The sequence below is a fragment of the Parasteatoda tepidariorum genome, chromosome 10 (genome assembly GCF_043381705.1).
Source record: "Parasteatoda tepidariorum isolate YZ-2023 chromosome 10, CAS_Ptep_4.0, whole genome shotgun sequence".
Taxonomy (NCBI): domain Eukaryota; kingdom Metazoa; phylum Arthropoda; class Arachnida; order Araneae; family Theridiidae; genus Parasteatoda; species Parasteatoda tepidariorum.
The window spans coordinates 1,680,813-1,702,015 of record NC_092213.1 but is presented as its reverse complement, the minus strand read 5'-3'; the positions used below and the strand labels follow the sequence as shown (position 1 = coordinate 1,702,015).

Sequence of the window (21,203 nt, the reverse complement as noted above, 5' to 3'; positions counted from 1 at the left end):
TCTGCTTAAATTTGTCAATTGTATAAAATAATTTGTTAACTGTATAAAATTTCTATTCGCTTGGGTTTTGTTGGGCCTAGTTCAAATTCATATTAATATTCGTTCTTTGCTGTTCTATTAACGAACTAATTTAATTTTAAGAAATATTGAAGACATGCATCTTAAGTTAATTATTCTTACCTTATGTTGTATCGTAAAAAAACTTCACGGACATTTATGCGTATCGTATCTTAATTATAAATAAAAATAAATTATTAATTATTTTTGAATACTAAAAACGGTGACGGCTATTTTGCAGCAAGTTGTGTAAAAATTTTTTTTTGGTGCTTTCAGGAATGGTCTTGATATAATGAAGCACCACTTTGGTGTAAAGCAGTTGCCACCTTTCTTAGTGTTGAAATTCACTAAAATTTTTTAAAGAGCCTAAACAAGTTTTGATGAATCCTAGTTCCAGCTTATTTTTCAGAAGTACAAAATATTAGAATTCGAATAAAAAAAATGCTTAAAGAAATGTGTTTTTTTTAAATTATTGATCATCAAAATCCATTTAGGATTATCTTTCGTTATATGATGACATTTTTAAAATCAGATCACTCATTGAATGCTACTTTTTTTGAATAATTAGAATTAAATTAAAAATAAGTTAGTATTATAAAGATGAAAAAGGGCAGACAATTGCAATACGTAAACATTCGTTTAATTTTTTAAACATCTTCTTTTAAAATTAGTTTTAGATTAAGTATAAGTTTAAATTTTCACTCCAAAACTACGATCTAAAAACCGTGTACTATCCAAACTGTAAAAACGATGTAAAAACTGTGTACTCCAAGTTCGACCCAAAAATATTGAGTATGCGAAATTTTTTTTTTCCAAGTTGACCAAATCGAACGTTTGTAGAAGAATTCAAATCTAAACAGTTAAAAAGCAAAAAAGCTAACCCCTATCTCTTGCACTCCATGCGTTAAATATTTTCGTTTTCGGAAGTATCATTGTTTAAATATTATTTGTAGATACAACTGCTGATTGTTGTCGTTCTATACATTTACTGAAACTAACGTTAAAATATGTATGTTTTGGTTCTATATTAAGGATATTCCTAATTTTAGTTTTTGAGTCTCTGTGAACTGTATTAAATAATTTCTATCTTCTTCGGTTTTGTTAAGCCTTCGTCAGTATTCGTTTTACTCTGCTACGCTTGATTTATAAACTAATTTTATTTCAAGAATTAGTGCTGCATCTCAAATGGATGATTCATACTTTGCGTTGAATAATTTTACTGACTCTTATCTTATTGTAATTAAAAACCTTTGTGTTAGTGAATACCAAAGAGGGTTAGTGTAAAGATCATTCTTGTTGTTTCACTACTCCAGCTGTTTTCTCAGCTAAAGTATAGTTTGTCTACCGTAAGAACTACTCTCGCCACAAAGTCTGATGGCCTATGGAAACAAGGATAACACATTTCAGTAAGACATTCTAGCACAATAGATCGAAGAAAAATATTCCCTTTCTCTCGCCGAACCGAGCCAAAACCTGTTCTAAACATTGACTCCACACCCCTACTTGAAATAGTCATGCCTTGTTACCATAGTCACATCCACGGGTTCAGACGAATGGCTAGGGGATTTTTTACTTTAGGCAAACTATATGCACCCAGCTGCACGGCATGAAATTGCTAAGATGGGCCTAGTTGGCGCGGATAGAAATCTGGTTGTTAAACTGTATTAGGAAAAAACAAACAACAACCAATAAACGTTGTTCTCACACTTAACAGTTTGAATATAATTGTTTTATGGCTATTTGACTGTTTTGGTTGAATATGGTAAAGTAAAAATTAAATGATGTGCTATTTATCTTTCTTTTCAGAGAAGTAAGGTTTAGGGAAAGTCTTCTGATGTGATATAAGCGAGTTAAAGGTATAATTGTTTTATTTGTTACTTTAAGCATAAAGAAATTTTTATTTATTTTATTTGTCACGGTACCAATTGCTGATGCAGTTGGTACCGTGTTGTGTGGTGTTGTGTGCATCGCACTTTGGAGTAAAGTAGTTGCCCCTATTTTTGGTGATACTAAAATTCTTTATGATTTATAAACTTGACTTATAAACATGTTTTGATGAATTACCTTTCCAATTTATTTAGAATAAAACCGAATTTAGTATTTATGATAAAAAACTATTACAAAAATTCACCTTAAATTTTCATTATTTCTCTTATTTTCAAATATTTTTTCTCCATTAGAAATCTATTAAAGTCTATTTCATGATTATTTATAGGGCTGTTGGTGATCAGGTATCCATGAAATGTCTTTTTAAAAGATTCTAATTGTAAAATTAGTTGTTTATATACTAAAGAGGAAAAAAGGCTTACGCATGTATTACGTAAACTTTCACTTTATTTTCTATCTGGAATATTTCAGAATGAATTTTTCAATTTTATACTAATTTATATATTATTGGCTTAACTAATTTGATGCACATTTATATTTATACTGTAGTATGGGGAACTTTAGAGCGGATTAGCTTATTATGAGACATTTGAAAACAAATTTTGATATATCTCTACATGATTTCATTTCTCAAAAAACTAAATTTTTGAATTCATTTTGAAAATAAAACAAAATTATTAAGAAAATATATCAACTTCCATTTCAAGATTCTCTGAGGTAAGGAACTAAAACCTAGCTCAAGAAGAAATTCCGTATTATTTGTAATTATAGTTACTAAAAATAAATTAAAATTTTTTGGTGCGAATTTTAATTAAAAATAGCCACTTTTATTTCTAAATATAATTATAAATAATTGTTATTTATTATTATAATTACCTATTAATAAATTATGTTTAATTAATTATATTATAATTTATAACAAGTTTTAGTTTTTACTACACGAGTACTTCTCTTTAAAATATTTGAAGCCAAAGTAAGATATGCAATGTTTCTTTAAGTTTATCCAAAAATTCATAACAAACAAGAAGCCATAAATAAAAACAAAACAAGAGATAAATTAATTTGCATGAATCCGTTTCGAAAAAAGAATGGATTACTTGTTTATCTTTTATAATCTAATCAGTGTCCCGATTAGGAAGAACATTCGAATCGCAACAATGTGAAGAAAGGAAATCATACAACTTTAAGACTTGTTTTCGAAAGTTAATGTATTGGTTCTAATTACTGTTTCCATTATAAACACGTACGAAATATCGTTAAATGTTACATACGCTTCACAATTATTACAACTTTATTGTTACGTTTACAAGCCATTGCTGCATAACCTAAAAACTATTTACGCTTATAATGCTTATAATGAAAGTATAATTTAAAATTCATAAAAATATAATTAAAAAAAGGGAAAAATACAAAAAAAATCACCAAAAGAAAACATAAATGGTGAATGAAAAATAAATAAAAATGAATAATGAAAAATAAATGAACAATAAATAAAAAATAAATAAAACAGCCGAGAATATAAAAAAAAATTCATTTATTAATAATGATACTTATTCTTGATTAACACCTATATGCTGTCTCCGATTTAAAGTGTGGTGACAATAATGTCTCCGGTGATCCAATATCGTCCCCAATAACACACATTTTCATCGATGTAGTGTGACGTTGACGTATAATAATAAAAAAAATCAATATGTATGCATATACATACATAAACATAAACATACATACATATACAAGATATATAGATATATGTATTTATAATATATTTATTATATATATTATTTTTATATTTTAAGGCATTTTTACTTACTCCACTTCGGAAAGTTTGCTTTCTGTTTCTTTTTTTAATTTTTTTTTTATCTCAAACTCATTTTCAACTGCATTTTTGCTTTTAGTGACATGAACGCATTATAAAGATTAATTTTTTTCCTTAGGATAATTATTTTTTATTGTAAAATATCGCATTTACTACTGTAAGGGAATGCGTCCTGAAGAAAACCTTTACGTTTTCCCCTTAAAAAATTTTCTATTTTATTTCATTTTATTTTATAATTCTTCTTTGTGTTTATATATATCTATACATATTTGATGCAACACAATTCTTTTTTTCATTCTTTTTTAAAGAAAATGTAAATTAACTGTGTTTTGTTATGTTTTAGATAAATAAATAGCTATTCAAGAGAGTAAACAAATGAAAAAAATAATGTCGGCTTTTATTAAATGTTCACACATAATTTATGATACTCTTATCTTTTACTATAAAAACGATATTATTCCCCATGGGACTCCTTCGCGATTAAGTTGTAAAATGATTAATTGATAATAGAATGAAATGAATTCAAAACACCGATAAAGTGTTTTTCAAAATTATTTTTGTTTTATTTTTCTGTAGTACTATTAATTTTCGTAAACATATTTCTTAGCACAAGGGGAAACATTCCAGCCTGTATTATCCAATAATGTTAAGTTGAAGTTAACAATTTGTTTCCGATAAATATAACTTATTACGTTAAAAAATTACATGAACTAAGCTCTTATTATTACTATTTACTATTTAGTAGTCTCATTATTACTAGTTGAATATCCATTCTTCATTGAAAAAGTAAGCAATTAATACATCAGTACTGAACAGCATTGCGAAATACAAAACTGAAAGACATATACCAACGCAATTAGCTAAACTTAAATAATTCCATTTCTCAAATTATTATATTTCATTCTTCCCGGTGTCATCAGGCTATTAGAGATGAAGCAAAATACGTTGTAGTACTTCAAATAAAGATTCTTTTTTTTCCAAAATAAAATTTAAATTTTTCCATCTCTATTTTGAATCAAAATGAAGATAAAATTTTTTTCATGGCTAGTCTTGCTTTATGTTTAAAATAGCTCTTTAAAAGGTTATTAAGATACTCTAAAATAAACACCAGGGGAGTCATCTTAAGTAAGTCGCTTTAAATACTTAAGTAGACGATATTGCCATAGAGGTTCACACCACACATGCTCTTAAACAGGCTTTTATGGCGTTAGAGCAAAATGCAAAAGCAATTATTTTGTCAGTAAGTAAAAAAAGACCAAATATAGGCCATGTTTCAATTCAGTTCTTTTAATAACCAATTGCAGAGACGATTGGAAAAGTCTTGCCGACAAGACCAGGGTCCATCCAGGACTGTCGTGCCCTTAAAAGAAGATTTCATTTACATAGAAGACATTGTTTATGAATCATCAATACACTACAAACATTTAATAAGAGGGCACAATACCCTCTCTTTCAACTACATAAGTAAGTTAAAGTTTAAAGGAAAGTAAGTTCGGGTAAACCTAGAGTAAACCATTAACCAAGCTATATACCAAGTATCAGTTTCTTTTCAAAATATCGAAATGCATATAGATTCCCTACAGCATAATCTTTCCATAGTTTGTTTGCATTTTAATATTTTGAAAACATTTCATGGTCTATTTTACTCTTTTTTTAATGGACTTTAAACTTTAAATTACCAATGGAGTTGAAACGGAATTTGTCATGAAGCATTTGTTCCCCGGTATAGCGTCTTTTTAAGGAATGCATCTGTGTAGTATTAGGAACCGATGGCAGTGTGACAATAAAGAAAAATAAGCGAAAAGAACTTGTTTACTGATTATAAGTTTGTCATCGAACAAAAGTAACACGAATCGAATAATAGACTAAAAAAGTTAAAAATCTAGTATATATTAAAAACTTAGTAGATTTCATGAACAATTTACTTTAATATGCGCAAAATAATTTCGAAACCATAAAAGTCAAAATTCTTAATAGTCCCATAAAATCATTTTGATGGTTTATGTTGGTTTCAGTGCTATTCATGATGGTTCAACAACATTTGAAGGCCACCACCACCTTCCAACATTTTCCATTATGCGTTCATGGTTTTTAATATGCCTTTCATCACTCCATGATGGAAAATGATACTTTAATTCTATGATGGTTCACCATCAGGAGAAGTTTCACTCTCATGAGCCAAGAAGCCGTGATGGTTCATGATGGTTTCAACTATACATTTCCATGATGGTTTAATGGGAATTTTTGTTGGTTCCCCGGAATATGCCATCAAAACCAATTTGTTTTTTTTTATGTTGACTCATCATTAATCAGTCTGAATTCTTACATTGGGATGATGATTGTTCATGATAGTTCCAACATTTCGTTTCAAAGAAACTATGATGGAAACTTCTGATGGTTTAACATAAACAAACCATCAAAACAAGTTGCTTTACTTATGTTGGACCATCGTAAATCAGCCCGTTGGGATGATGGTTATTTATGTTGGTTACCATCAAAAAATATGATGGTTCATGAGAGAATTATTAATGGTTACCATCAAGATTATGTTAGACCATCCATGGAAAACCATCAAAAATTTTGACCTGGGAAATATTTAAATTGCAAGCATTCATATGTGCTAATAATCGCTAACATCATCAAATTACATGTGCTAATAATCGCTATTAAGCATCAAGGTATTCCATTTTGTATAATCATCCCCTTAAATGAATTCCATTTTCAGAGTATAATTAGTACTCACTTGAGTGTGTGTAGAGGAGAGCGACGGTGACGACGAGTACCCAGTAGAGCGTCGGGCCAACGTTGCATCCTTTCATCCTTCCCTAACTTTGCTCTCATCAGCCTCTGAAACAACATTATTTAGTTAGTTTAAAAGCATTAATTAGTATATTAGATTATTAATTTTATGAATCAGCATAACAAGGATTATTTTCTGACAACATGATAAAAAATTCAACCTTATTTTGCTCCAGAATAATGCTAAACGCTCCAAACGCTTAAAAAGCGTTTTGGAAATCACGACGAGGTCGTGAAGCGGTGAATGCGTGCAGATATGCAAAGTTAGGAAATTTTTCTATTGACCCATTGCCAGTGACAAGTTGTAGCACTTCATAGAGTGGATTTTTTTTTTAAAAAAAAAACGAAAAAAAAACATGCAGGCTACTTTTGAAAAAATTGAAAATTTTAAGCGATTTAATAGAACGGTTGATAGTTACAATGTCTGGAATTTCTTTCGAAACATTTCACAAAATATGGTAATCATTAAAAGATTCATTTTTGAATCAAAAAAAAAGGAACAAACATGACATAAAATAATTTTCAGAATTCCATAAAATATCTATAATAGTTCCATAGATATTAAAAAAATAAATAATTAGAAGCACGAGCTGCATTTCCGGCGAAAAAAGTGACGATCGGCTGATAATTTATTTAATCTTCTTCGTCAGTGGTTTGGCAGCCCGAAGTAAGCCCCGGCCTTCTCCAGAAGTTTTCTACAGGCATTTCTGCATTTGGCGTCTATTTTCCAGTCCTTAATTCTAAGAATGTTTAGGTCATTCTTAAAACAGACACTTAGCCGGGATGGACCTCGAGGTCCTTTTTTTCACGGGCCTTGCAAACAGACTTTCTTATAACATCGGACTTCATACAAACCCAATTCATTCGCAGGATTTTGATGACTTGTTCATTTTATTCCCCATTTGTATATTTAGTCCCCTTGTGGCCATTCAGTTTGCGAGAAAGGCGGTATGGGGAAGCCGCGGAGAGGTGAGTTCGTATCGATAGTCCAGCTGACCACTGACGAGGTGTCTGATTTCTAACCTTCCTCTTAAAATCCTTATTGGAAGTAATTTTACCAGAAAGCATCAGGGGACAGCGAAGTGTGGAATTAATACACACGAAAAACAATGCGAAATATGCGAAGCGAAGGGTTCAGTGAGGCGGACCAGCTGTCGGCTGCAGGGCTGATAATTAAGAGCGAAATACTCAAATAACAAGTTTTATTTTCAGCAGAGTGGCATCTTAAAAATTTAAAATCTAACTTAAATATTAACAACTTGGACAACTTCAGCGTCTCCGGAAAAATTGCTTCTTGCAGTGGATTCCCGCCCATGTGAACATAGAGTTCAATGAAATAGCTGATTCCTTGGCTAAAAATGCCAGAGATCTAAATCAAAATTCAATCCCAACCACGTTGGCAGATGCAAATGCTTTTGCAAAGTCAAGACTATTCACCCCTTTAAAAATCAAAGCCCACGATCAAATAACTAATCTTGACATCGATAGGAAGACAGCCACTACTCTCATCAGACTAAGAACAAAACATCATAAAAACATGAAAATTTCTACAGATAAGACTAGAAAATATCAAAACTGTGGCAACTGTCTTAATGTGGAACTGACACCATATCATGTTTTTAACTGCCCTGCAGTCGCTGCAGGCCTTCACCTCTTAAACTACCCCACAGAAGAGGATTTGTATTCTTTTAATGCCATAGAAATAACAAAAACTATTCAAGCACACCATGAAATATGATTCAATAGAGGATACGACACCAACCAACTTAAATATTATTTAAGAGGAATATTTAAAACACATTTTGTTGATATTCCATTGAAAAAAAAAGAGCTTTAGAATTACCTCCTATGAAACTGAAACAAATAATTCATAAAAAAATTATATTATAAAAATTGAGCGAAGAATTAAAAAAAAAAGATTTCCATAATGTAAATTAAACCTTCATGAGAAAACTATGCGACATTGAAATGTCGCAACAAATCAAAGGAGCAGTCACTTTTTAGATGTATTTTGAGTTTTTTTTTTTAAAAACTGTTTCTATGAGATTGTTATTTATCTTTTTGGTCAGTTTCATGCCTGCTTTTTTCCCCGAATGATTATCATTTTTATCGTTATCTAATCTCTAAAATGTATTCAGTGTTCCGAGGAACAAATTTGCTGGAATTAATCTGATACTCAAGTTGAAATTGCTTTTAAATTTTCGTTTATATATTTTCTCACACGAAGAATTTTAATTTGTAAAGATTACTACGTACATACTTCGTTTTTGTCATATACTGGTTAGGATGTTAAACCTCAAGTGGTATGGAGGATAACAAGAATTTATTTTTACTATTCCCGTTCGATTTTAACATATGCAATGAAAGCATAGACTTCAAACCAAGAAAGTGAAAAATAGGATTGCGACATTTTTTAAAGGTAAAATTTTGAAGCCTATATTTAAAAGTTTAATCGTGTGCGGCAATTCCAAATTTTAAGAAGTCGAGGAAAAACCAGATATTATTCAATAAGTCAAATTCACATGCAAGCATTTATTAATAGGAACTATTTTTTTAAACAAATTTTTATAGTTAACCATTTGCAATCCACTATAGAGGAAGGTTATATTCAATGTATTTAAAATTGGAGTGTGAAGAACTCTTATGAAGAAGGTCCACACCAAAGAATGATGATGAGGACTTTTAAACTACAGTTATGCTTTGATTGGCGGAGTTGTGAGCTTTTGTGAGCCAGAGTTATGTTTTTCTTTTAAGTTTTGTAGTCCTCAATCTCTTTAATGTATTTAATTTGTAACTTCCTGTATCTTGTTAATTATTGAACACAATGTGGAAGGAAATTTTAAAGTGAATCTTTTTATAAAAGGATGAAACATCGAGCATTAGATTGCTTGAAAGTAACGTTACTTCCAGCAGTTTATTAATAGATACTATTTCCAATTTAATTGTCTTGTTTAACCAAATAAAATAATGGAACCACAAAATCTCAATTCCTTAACAGGTACGGAGTAACATTTTTTAAAAGTGTGTTTAAAATCATTGTAACATTAAATTATTCCAGTTTTTTTTTTAAATTATCAACAATCGAATAATATTAATAGGAAGAAAGGGAATGAAAATGAGAAAATAATGATATTGAAAAAGCCGTAGAAACAAAAGAGAAAATAGAAGGAAATGAAATAGAAGATATGGATTAGACGGAGATAGAAGAAGAAGAAGAGGAAATAGAAATAAAGAAAAGAAATGGACGAAGAAGAAGTAAAATAAATAGAAGTGAAGAAAATAACAGGACTAGTTAAAGACTGGAAACTTGCAGCATTCAAATAAATTTTAGAATATTTGCTTTACACATTGTCATTTTTGGAATCCCATTAACATATCCATATAACTTGAATGAGCATTTTATTTGGTAGATCAAATAATAAACTTTCAAAATAGAAAATCTTTTTTGGTGTTAAAAAACACTTCTCAGAAAAAAAAAAAGTTATCTCCTTGATTCTTCAAAAAATTATTAAATTTTGACTGAAAAAAACCGCTTCAACTAAAGCTAACCTTTTTTTTAAAAAAAAATATAGAATAAATATTAAATAAATAAAAGCAATGGGACGTTCCAGGCCCAGTCCTTGCTTCGAGAAAATTTTGCTTAAAATTTGCAAAAGTACGATCTCATCGGTAGAAAATGCGCTACGTTTGTGCATTTGTACGAATTTTGACACATTTTCCTCCCAAAATCTAGTAATGGATGTGCTTGACATTGATTTACATAAAAATAAAAATTCAAGTTCTTTTAAAAATATTTTTCACTATATTTCCCTTTTTAAATGATTTATTGGATTCATTTGTGTTTAGATGTGTTAAATTATAATTAAAGAATTAATTATTTGCTAAATTGTAAAAGAAAACTCGATTTGGAGCAAAAGAAATAGGTGAATGTCTGGCTTTAAATCGATGCTTTAATTTAAATGAAGAGCTTTATTTGCATTTTTCTTTATCTTGAACGTCAGATTTCAAGGTAAAGGTGTTTTAAAAGAAAGTACAAAACAATTTAATATTTTGAATGTCATTAATAATGCCTTCTTTTGCATAAAAAATTAATGATTTTCGAGAAGTTTAATTAAATCTGTCATATAGGGTTGGAAAAATTTGAATAATTTGACAGTTTTCTTAAGCATAGAAAGCGGAATTCAATTTTTATTTGAAATTTGCAAAAGAGAGTAACAATATTTTTATTTTAACACTTCATCGAAACTTTAAACGAGTATCCATTTTTAAAATAGATTTTTTTCAAAAAGTCATTTCTTAAATATTAAAAAAAATGGTGAGGTTTATCGTTCTATCGATTACTTTTAAATTTTAGAGTTTATTATGGGGAAGAACTAAACGCTATTTGAAATTACCTTTAAACGAAATATTCGAGTTAATCTATTATTTCTATTCAACTTAATTTTCTATGCCAGATAATTAAATAGTCAATTGGAAAATGCGTTTACTATTCAGTTTTCTTATGCTTATATGTTTGGTCCAGGTTCAACTAAAATACCGTTTGAATTATCTTGCAATGTTAATCATATTAAACTTGATTACACAATTCTATAGTACAATATCATGTGGATTATTTTTGCCTTCTATACTAAGAGAGCCATAAAGTTTTAACTATGCATTAATTATAATAACCGGATAATTCTTTACAATAATCAAGAAGGGCTGTGAGACTCATTTCCCGGTATTAAGTACACTGCTTTTTAAAGAGAAAAGGATATTTCTAGGAATGTTCTTGTCCAGAGTTTCTTACATAATTTTTTTTTTAGGTAAGGGGCCGTTGAATCGAATATTATTAATAAGAAGGCTATTGGGCTGGTAGAAGTAAAAATTATGTTTTTTTTTTTGAAAAAAATATTAGATTTTTTGAAGAAGTAAAAGTTTTTTTTCTTTCATTTATACAGTTAAATTTCTTTAAGAAAGGGAAATAATACGATTTTTTTCCTAGTGATTTACATCCACAAAACAATACTTCATGGTCTCTTCTAAGAGAATATACCATTGCCATACAATACCTAGATAAACTATATAATAATTTCCATATTTCATACTACGCCGAAAAGAAGAAAACAAAACAAGCTGGACATTTACCACGTTGTTGGTTACCTACGAGAGCAATTCAAATGAAAATGAGACAATCCACCCCGCGAATTAATGGTTCTGTCCATAATCTACCACAAGGCCAGAAAGACACAAAAATGGTGAAAGACCCACCTATGAGTCATGATATCATTGGAAGAATAGCCACCCTTCTCACCAGATTTCAATCACATGGATTACAGTATATGGTTAATTATTTTAAAGTCTAGGACCTGCACACTTAAACACATAAAAGTGAGGACTCTCAAAAATCAATCTCTTCGGCAAGAAAGTGATAAATCATTAGAGATAGGCTTGCGGCTAATTGTTGAAAATTACATTAAGCGTTTGCGCTTCTGCATCGTTACAAAAAGATGGTCTCTTTGAAGTCAATTAAATTTATTTATTGTAAAAGTTTACTCTTATAATTATTTGTCATAATTTGTTAATTTATTTATTTTGAATAAAGTTATGCTAAAACTTGTATGTCCGGGTTATTTCTTGCCGTACCCTGTATTGTTTTATAATGTTTCTGACATCAATTTAAAAACTCCAATAACAATTTATCAATCTATTCAGGGCATTAATCAATATCAAAATAATTTAAGAGTTCGCTTTTTGAAGTTTAGTTGACACTGTGTTTGGTGCCCATCTCAAAAATAGGGTGAGATTCATAATTTTCTAACAATTTCTACGTTTTTTTATTCCTAAAAGACGTCAAATTAAAAATAAATTAATAAAATTAAGAAAAAACTAACATATACTTAATTAAAATTTATTTATTAAGAATTATTTAATTTTTATTTAATTAAAGTTAAAGGCTTAAATTATACTTAATGATGCATTAAGTTTTGTTTTATTTCATATAACATCATTCTTCACCAAAAAAAGCAATGAAAAAGATTGTGTTTTTCAGAATTTTACTATCATAAAAATTAATTTAAGATTTTTTTACTTTTCCTGAAAACTGTCTTATATCTTATCTTATATCTTGTCTAATATCTTAAAAGAAAGGAAAAAAAAAACTAAACGAGTCATTGCTTAAGTAAAATGAAACTAAAAAAAGAAAAAAATTGACAGAAAGTTTAAATCCTCCATTATAAATGGGAGAGACCAAAAACAACTCAGTTTAAAATTTTTTTAACATACTGAATTTTATTTAATTTATTTAGCTATGAAGGATACCTATAGATAGGATTTTGATATCATTAAAAATTAAAATTTTTATTTTTTATTTTTACTTGTACTTACTGATTGTTTTGTTTGTAATCCTTTGAATTAAACTAATATAATAATAATAAAAAAATGAATACTAGCAAGGGTAATGGTAGAGCTATCAATTTCCAATCGCTTTGAATCTTTTTTAGAAATAGAAAGGAAATAATGTAGAAAAATGATTATAACTTATTAAAAACTTTAGTTTTTCTGCTAAAGGGAGAAAGCTTTTAAAAGGTTAAAAAGAGTATTGCTTTTTAAAGGCTAAAACTTGCATAACTCTTTATTTTGGAAGTATTTTTACGATAACAGTCAAAACAATTTAATTAGAATTCTAACAGGAAATCATTTGAAATTTACATTTGAAATTTATATCAGAATGTTATACAATTATTAAACTTTTAAGTATCTAAAATAATAAATAATGCCTAAGAACATTGTACTGAGCTGTCTTCACAACGCTCCTTTTAATTTTTTTCGCCCAACGGTCTGCCGTGCCCTCAAGCAATATTTAAAGTAAACGTTTAGTCTCTGCTCACATTTGAATAGTTAACACATTTGAAAAGTTAACAGCTTGTAATGTAATATCTCTGTCATATTTAATTAACTTTTTTGCGATTATATTCATAGCATAAACGAATGATTTTTCTTTAGAATTTATAGCTGTAAGTCGAGCTCTTTTTCCTTTATTTCATTTGAAAGTATTGAATAAATATTATATTGCCTGAATTTATGTTACTGTTTTTTCATATTGTGTATCTATGCAGAAGCATTAAACTTGAGAAACAATTCCAAATATTTAAATTGCATTTCTAATTAGTGTTTCAAGCGCATTTTTATTTACTCCTGTTAAATTTTTTCCTTTAGTTTAAATTTCTCTATGGATAGAGAAAAAAAACCAATCTAAAATATTAATTTATCGAAAATTTATTTAGAATTTTGAAGAAGTAACTCTTATTTCTGTATTTTATTTTCAATTGGTTTTAAAGGGGTGAATGGTGCATGTGAATATGCATTTTACCAAAGTAGAAATAAATTTAAGAACAAGAGAAATGGAGCGAAATTAAGTTACATATATCAAATTGTAATTGGGAAGATAAGACAAATAGTGCCAAAGTCTGAAGAGAAAGCATCCAAGCATTTTTATAGAGGTTTGAGTGAAATTGGTTAGTTTCGGTAAAAGGTACTAATTGGAATAAAGATAAACTAGATCCCAAAAAGTATAATTAATGGAGAAATGGCATCATATCTTTTAGACCAAAAGCAAAAACTCGAAATACTATTTTTAGTGCCGATGTTGCTTAATTAATTTAAAAATAATTATCCATTAATAAGAATAAAAATATTATCCTAAAAAATGAAATAAAAAAAACTAAGTACTGAAAAAATAAATAAATGAAGAAATGGTATTAATTGGTTCAGGAGACACAAGAATTATCCAACTATTATTGAGTGTTAAATTAATTTTAGTATTGGGCACTATTGGTATTATGATAATTGGTGATATTTTATTCAATACCAAATATACTAATGTCGGTCAAATCAGCATATTTGGTTGAATTTAAAACTTTCTTTAAAACTTGAAATGTGGAAAGAAGTGTTTTGCGGGTTAAGTACGAGAAAAAATCGCTTCATTGCGATAAATTTTGACCATCATGAGTTAGCTTCGAGTAATAACATTCTTTCAAAAGATACTGAATACAGTTATTTTAATGGGCTGAACTACGAAAAACGTGTTTTGTTTAATTTAATAACGTAAAACTACCAGCGAGGACAAAAAAAAAAAAAAAATAAGAAGCTTTATTAGTTTTGTAGGTTCATGTCTTACGCATAATTTCGTAGTGTTGTTCAGCACTGATTTATTGAGAGTTTTTCACCTCATGCGGAGAAAGGGTATTAGAAGTAATAAAAGAAAAACAATAAGTTAATCGTCTAATTAGCAGTTAAATTTCATACCGTAGTGGAGCGCTGCACCTATTTGATGGGAGAGAGTTGCCATTTTGCCTCACTTTAAAAAAATTAAACTGGACAGAATGGAAATTCTTATACATTTCTTTTTGATTTCTTAAAAATGATTCTACCCATTGCATTCGTTATGCATACATTTGGAGAAATTTCTGCCTTTCATTCAAAATTTTTTTTCTTCAATTATTTAATTTTCACTCATTTACATCTTTGGAACTAAAGTGAAAGGGATGAAAGATGCATAGTTTTAATTTCTCAATAAAAAAGACAAATTACTATAATAAATTGAAATTAAGGGTACCTTCGTAGAAAGAATTTTTTGTTTAAAGAAGATGTAAAAAAGAAAAAGCTTGGATAATTGGGAAGAATTAAAATTGCCTAGTTAGTTATTGACGTCAACCTAGATCACTTTTTTATAGTTGTAAAAGTAATGATTGACTTCATTTATAAACTGATTCTAAAATTAAAAAGAAAATGGCAACAATTTCCTCATGCATGTGATTTGCTCATACACGAAGAGCTAAAATTTAAGAACTCATTTTAAAATATTTAAAAACAAACAATTTTCTTTAACGAAATAAATGTCACATAGATTACAAAAAGAATTATCACTATTTTTCGTATCAAAATATATAAAACAAAATCTATATATTATAGAGTAAGCCGTTCATTTATTACTTTTTATTTTTATATTTTGTTCGTAAGCATTCATTCGATATTTCTTTGCCGAGAATTATTTTATACAAAGGCAATAATAATTTCAAAGTTTATTGAGGCGTTAACTCCCTTTATTTCGGCTCAGAAGTTTTACATTATGTGAACTCACATTAATATTGAACGGCTCATTAAATCTGGGAGGAAATAAAACATTCCGATAACATAAAAGAAATTTAATATTGGTTAGAAAGTCAAGGAGACGACACATTTTCTGTGAATGCTTAAAAATAAATGAGTTGTTTATTATTAGTTACATTATGCAATTATTTATTACAAATAAAATGACAACATGTATGAAGAATAACGTCACGCTGAAATGTATAGTTTTTGAACTCTAAGAATGTTGTCGCATTAGAAATAGGTATTAAAAATCATTTTTTAAACACTGTAAAAACTATCGTGCCATATCGCTTCGAATTTGATGTATAACAAACCATAAGAATTATGTGATATAAAAACACTTTTTAAGTTAACACCAAATCGAGCTTTTATATACAATTCATTCAAAGGGTGTATGAAAGCTTTAAGCACCTAAAATTTAAAAAGTTTGCTCCAAGATGACGCGCCATTATACGTTTAATAGTTTCGCTTCCGAGAACTCCAATGTTGGTGGGTTTTAGATATCGTCAATAATTGTTTACAACCAGTTGGTGTGTGTTTGTGGTCGTTTTCACAGTTGCTTTTCATATACAGAAATTAAAATATGCATGTTTTTTATGTGTGCAATAAGGATATTTATATTTTCATTAAGGTTCTGTAAACTGTGTAAAATAATTTTATAATTTCTTTCCTCTTCTGTTCTAGTTCTATTTCATCGTAATATTCTTTCTGCACTATGGTTATGTTTAATTTTTGAACTAATTTCTTTTTACGTCGTGTATCCGAATTGGGTGTTGAAAAACTTTGGGCGAATGACTCCTTTATTTCAAGTTAATACTGAATATACACTTCAAAGGTAAATCATAACACCAATATCTGATAAACTAATCTGTTGCTCGTTGGTGTGTTTTTCGATTTAATTAAATTTAAATTCAAAATATTCAACTGAATTCACGTGTAAAATGAGGCCAGGATATGTTTTAAACGTATTCATTTTGGTTTAAAGGCAAATAATTGTGCAATTTTAAGATGCAAGATCAAGATGGTGGTTTATTTACATAACTGGTGAAAAACTGATAGAATTTATGTGATTCGGTCGGATATAATAGGATTTAAGTGATGAACTGAGCCTATTTCACACTAAATAAGTTTCAATCCTATATACTGATTCATAAAATAACATTGATTGTGGTCAATTATTTGTAAAACTACTCATATGAACTGTTATAAAATGCAAGTATGTTTTTAGTTCTATATCAATGATTTAAATCTGCATAAAATAATTCAATATATATGGGTCAGTTTCCTTGCACAGAGCTTACTTTACGATGTTAATTTTACACACTATTCTGTAGATGCATCCTAAATGTATGATTCTTGATTTAGATTGCATCGTAAAAGTAACTTAAGTGATTCTTATGTGTATCATATCTCACTATTAATTATAAATTTTATTGTCATTGATTTACGAACATGGGGGCAGCTACTTCATTGTAAAAGAACATTCTAGGGAATTCAGCAGGATTTATCCTTGGTTTTAGATGTTGTGGAAAACGACTTTTGTGTAATCCAGTTGTCACTATTTTCAAGGTTTAAACTGTTTACTGGTTCAAAATTGTTTACATAGCAGATGTCAACTTTTATCCCCTTTGCGAAAGAATTTTTTTAATGAAAATGAAATGACAATGAAACTTCCTTAACTACTATAAATTGTGCGAATGCTTACGAACATTATTATCTTATAACTTTCTTCTTCTTTTGATTTTTGAGCTGGGCACCCTATCCCATCCATCATGTTTATTTTGATAATTGTGGTAGGATTTTAAGGTCAGCAGTCTATGTGGTGGCTGTTAATTACCTTACAACAAAGATTGTGAAATTTTATATGTTTAAACTGTTTGTAATTGTGTATCGGTGAAAATGCTGTTAAAAATTTTATTTAGGAAAATATTATTCAAATAAAAGCATAGATTTCCACATCAATGTATAAAATTCTCTCTAAATATGCTTTAAATTGAGTATTCCTCCTTCTTCAAATCAATGCAAAAAGAGTTGTATATTCCTCAATATAAGCTTTAATCTATATTTGCTTTGTGCTCCATGTGTTGAGTTTATAGTGGTGTTCAATGTGCTGTTGGTTCTAATAAATATTTTGATATATGCCTTATTGTAGCGTCTTCAAGAAGGTGACGTTTAGAAGATTAAGAATATATATTTATTAGGAGGAATTACTGTTGCTTCGAAATCATGATGACGATATTAATGTTTTTTTTGAATCTAAACGTTAAAAAAGAAGAAAATGTCTGCAATGTTGAGATTCAATAAAAATGAATGATTTTAAATTCAATATAAATAAACTAAATGCATAGAATTTTAATATTTCTGAAAGTATTTATTTAAATGCTATTCTTAATCAAATAAATTCAATTAAAAGAATCTGTTGTAATATTTATTCATCCCATGAAAAAACAAATTGGCAAACTTTTCCATAATTTGATTAAAAATAATGGATATCCAATTAATATAATTAAATTTTATGCAAAATCCTCGAATTAATTGAAAGTTAAAGTTAATGCGTTTACTTACATAAACAATTTTTGTTACTTAAATTTTTACTATGTGCAAATCCCAATTTTGGCAAATTCATGGATAAAAGTTGTTTTGAATATTAATAATTTCTCTAAAAGTCATCGAAATTGAAATGTTATATTTAAAATTCGAGTGTCTAATATAATATACTTAATTTTTGCACAAATCCAGTTCCAGGCCAATCCAAGGTAACGGTTCTGCACTTCATTAAGAACTTACCATGAACAATATATCCTCAATTTACACTATAATACCATACATTTTAATATGGCAACTTAGTTGCTAAAATATTTTAAAATAATTTTGTATATGGACGTTTAAGATTAAGTAAATTGTTGTCTCAATTTATTAACTGTTTTACAACTATTATTTTCTGGTGTAAATTACATAAAGATTGCATTACAAAATTGATGTAAAGAGATTACTTAAATGATTAAGAATTTTATGCTCATATTGTGTATTTAATATATCAGTCTGCTTGGTGAATGAAAATATTAAATTACTTTTGTGCATTCACCAAATTTGTTGTAATAACACTATGCATCTAATTTTAAATGCTATTTTAAAAAAATGATTGCTAAGCAAAATTAATGTTCACAAATAAATCTTAATAGAATTACCGGGAAGATGTTTGGGTGGGGGCGGGGGACAAGCAACATATATTTCATAACTCTTTTTATTACATATAGTTAAAGTGAATAAGTCAAGAAACGTATATATATATATATATTAATATATATATGAGATTCGAAAAGAAAACCTAATTAGAAACATAATTAAAATAAATTACTCGAAATTGATATNATATATATAAGATTAATGATTATTTTTTGAATAACAGTATACACATTTACACTTTTGGCTATATTTTCATAGTAAAATTTGGGTACTTTTCGGTTGGCCGAGCATAAGAAAATTCAGCTATTATTTCATTTTATTTATTTATTTATATATTTTTTATTTATTTGTATTGTATTTCATTTTTATGTGTTTAAAATGTTTTCAATGTTGTTTTCAATGTTTCAATGAAATGTGTTTAAATGTTACATGATTCAAACTGTAAATACAGCTGCGAATACTATATGTTGTTATATGCTGTAAAATCAGGGCTGCCAACTTTCTACGGAAAAATTTCTTCTAGTGGTAGTACCATGTTTATGTTATAATGTATAATTCTTTGTTTTGTAAATTTGATTTCAATTTATATTGCACACCACTGCAAGAAAAGGATTCAAAAGTCCATATGAAACGCGTTCTCTCTTGGTGGAGACTTTTAAAATATTGGCAAAATTACCAAACATTTTGAAGGATTTAGTAGTCTACGACAACTCTTTAAAATGTTTTAAGAAAAGCCAAACAGTTGGCCCCCCACGTAAAATGGAGTTGATGCTTTGAAACATTCTATATTGCTTAAAGATGTAAATTATAAATTATGAGATCAATGCATGTAATCAATGCTGTGAAATGTTATCAATATGTATTGCTTTATGATGAAAAATATTGAAATTATGCATTTAGATAATAAAATGTAAATGTTGCAGTAAAAGTTTGTTATTATGCATTGTTTCATGACGTAAAACGAAAATTTAAGAACTATCTCAATTTGTTATAGCTATGAAAACTGAAATTTTTTTGATGTAATATGATTGAAACATATAGTTGATTGCGTATTTCCAGTTGTCAGTGGGTCGTTTAATAATAATAAGAAAAATATAAATTTGAATAAAAAAATTCCCATGAATTAAGTTTCATACTTTTCCACAAAGCTTGATTGATTCTTATAGCCTCAAGAACCCACGATTTCATCATGGCCAACTCAAATATAATATCAGAGTTCAAAACATATCAGTACAGTTAAAAAGCATGAAAGCGCTGATTTCATTTTTATGATAACATGGAATAAAAAAAATTCTATTTCAATTCCAAGGTGATTACAAATCCGTTATGTTTGTGTCAAGGGCATTTTTTGATTTAATTTCTCAAATTAAAACGATGCAATTATGTAAATAAAAATTGGTCGAAAATGAAATTTTCTTCGCCCATAACAAGTTCCACTAATAATGCAATTGTTTAATTCTCGAAAGAGATGTTTTTATAATGAGATTTCGTTTTTACTTCATGCTAATGAGCTTCTAACCTGATCATAATCATCCCTTTGGGCCACGGTTAACAGTCAAAATGAAATCAAAGTTGTAAGTTAAAGTAAATCTAATCAGTAAATGAGATTAAGATACTCTTAATGGAAGTATTTATAATTATATGCACATGAAAGAAAAAAAATATGGTCAGAGATATGTTTTATTCTAAGAAAAATTTTAAATAATATTTTTCACTCGTAAGTTAGAGAAAGTTAATTTTGTTTTAAAAAGATGCAATTAAAGATTATATCAAATAAATGATTTTGACGGCTAGAGAGGTATTTTTTTAATATTTCAAATTTACTACTTAAAATGAAATATAATTGAAGTTAGTTTTGATGTATTCATTGAAAAACTAATATTTTATTCAAAATATTTGATTAAATTTTGCTTTTTGTAATTAAGAAATAAATCGGACTTCAAAACTGGATCGGCATATAATATTTGCTGTATTTAATTGAGGCTTAAAGAATAATTGTTTGATAAATTATAAATGAGTGAAAAAAGCTGATCATAATCACTCTTTCAGGGCACGGTTAACAGTTAAAAACCATTTAAAGTGTTAAGTTAAGGAAAATTGTAAATCTAATCAGTAAATAAGATTGCGGAGCTCTCATTATAGGCATTTATGAAAGAAGAAATTATAAATAAGCTGCCCAATTTATGTTTTATTCTAATTGCGGCAAAACTAAAGATGCAAATTGCTAGAATTTATCTTCTCTCTTTGGTGAGTTAGAGCAAGTGAAATTTGTTTTAGAAGAATGTAAGTTAAAGTAAATGCCTTCATATTTTCAAATAAATGA

At 28.2% G+C, this 21,203-nt stretch overlaps 1 protein-coding gene across 1 annotated transcript in view; it reads right to left on the bottom strand.

Moving 5' to 3' along the window:
- LOC107439052 (uncharacterized) overlaps nucleotides 1-21,203 on the bottom strand; it is an 86,306-nt gene that overhangs the window by 33,462 nt on the left and 31,641 nt on the right. Inside the window, exon 2 of the mRNA XM_043047282.2 lies at nucleotides 6,507-6,610. Coding sequence (XP_042903216.1) covers nucleotides 6,507-6,582 — 76 coding nt within the window. The 5' untranslated portion in view covers nucleotides 6,583-6,610. The remainder of the gene's footprint in view (nucleotides 1-6,506; nucleotides 6,611-21,203) is intronic.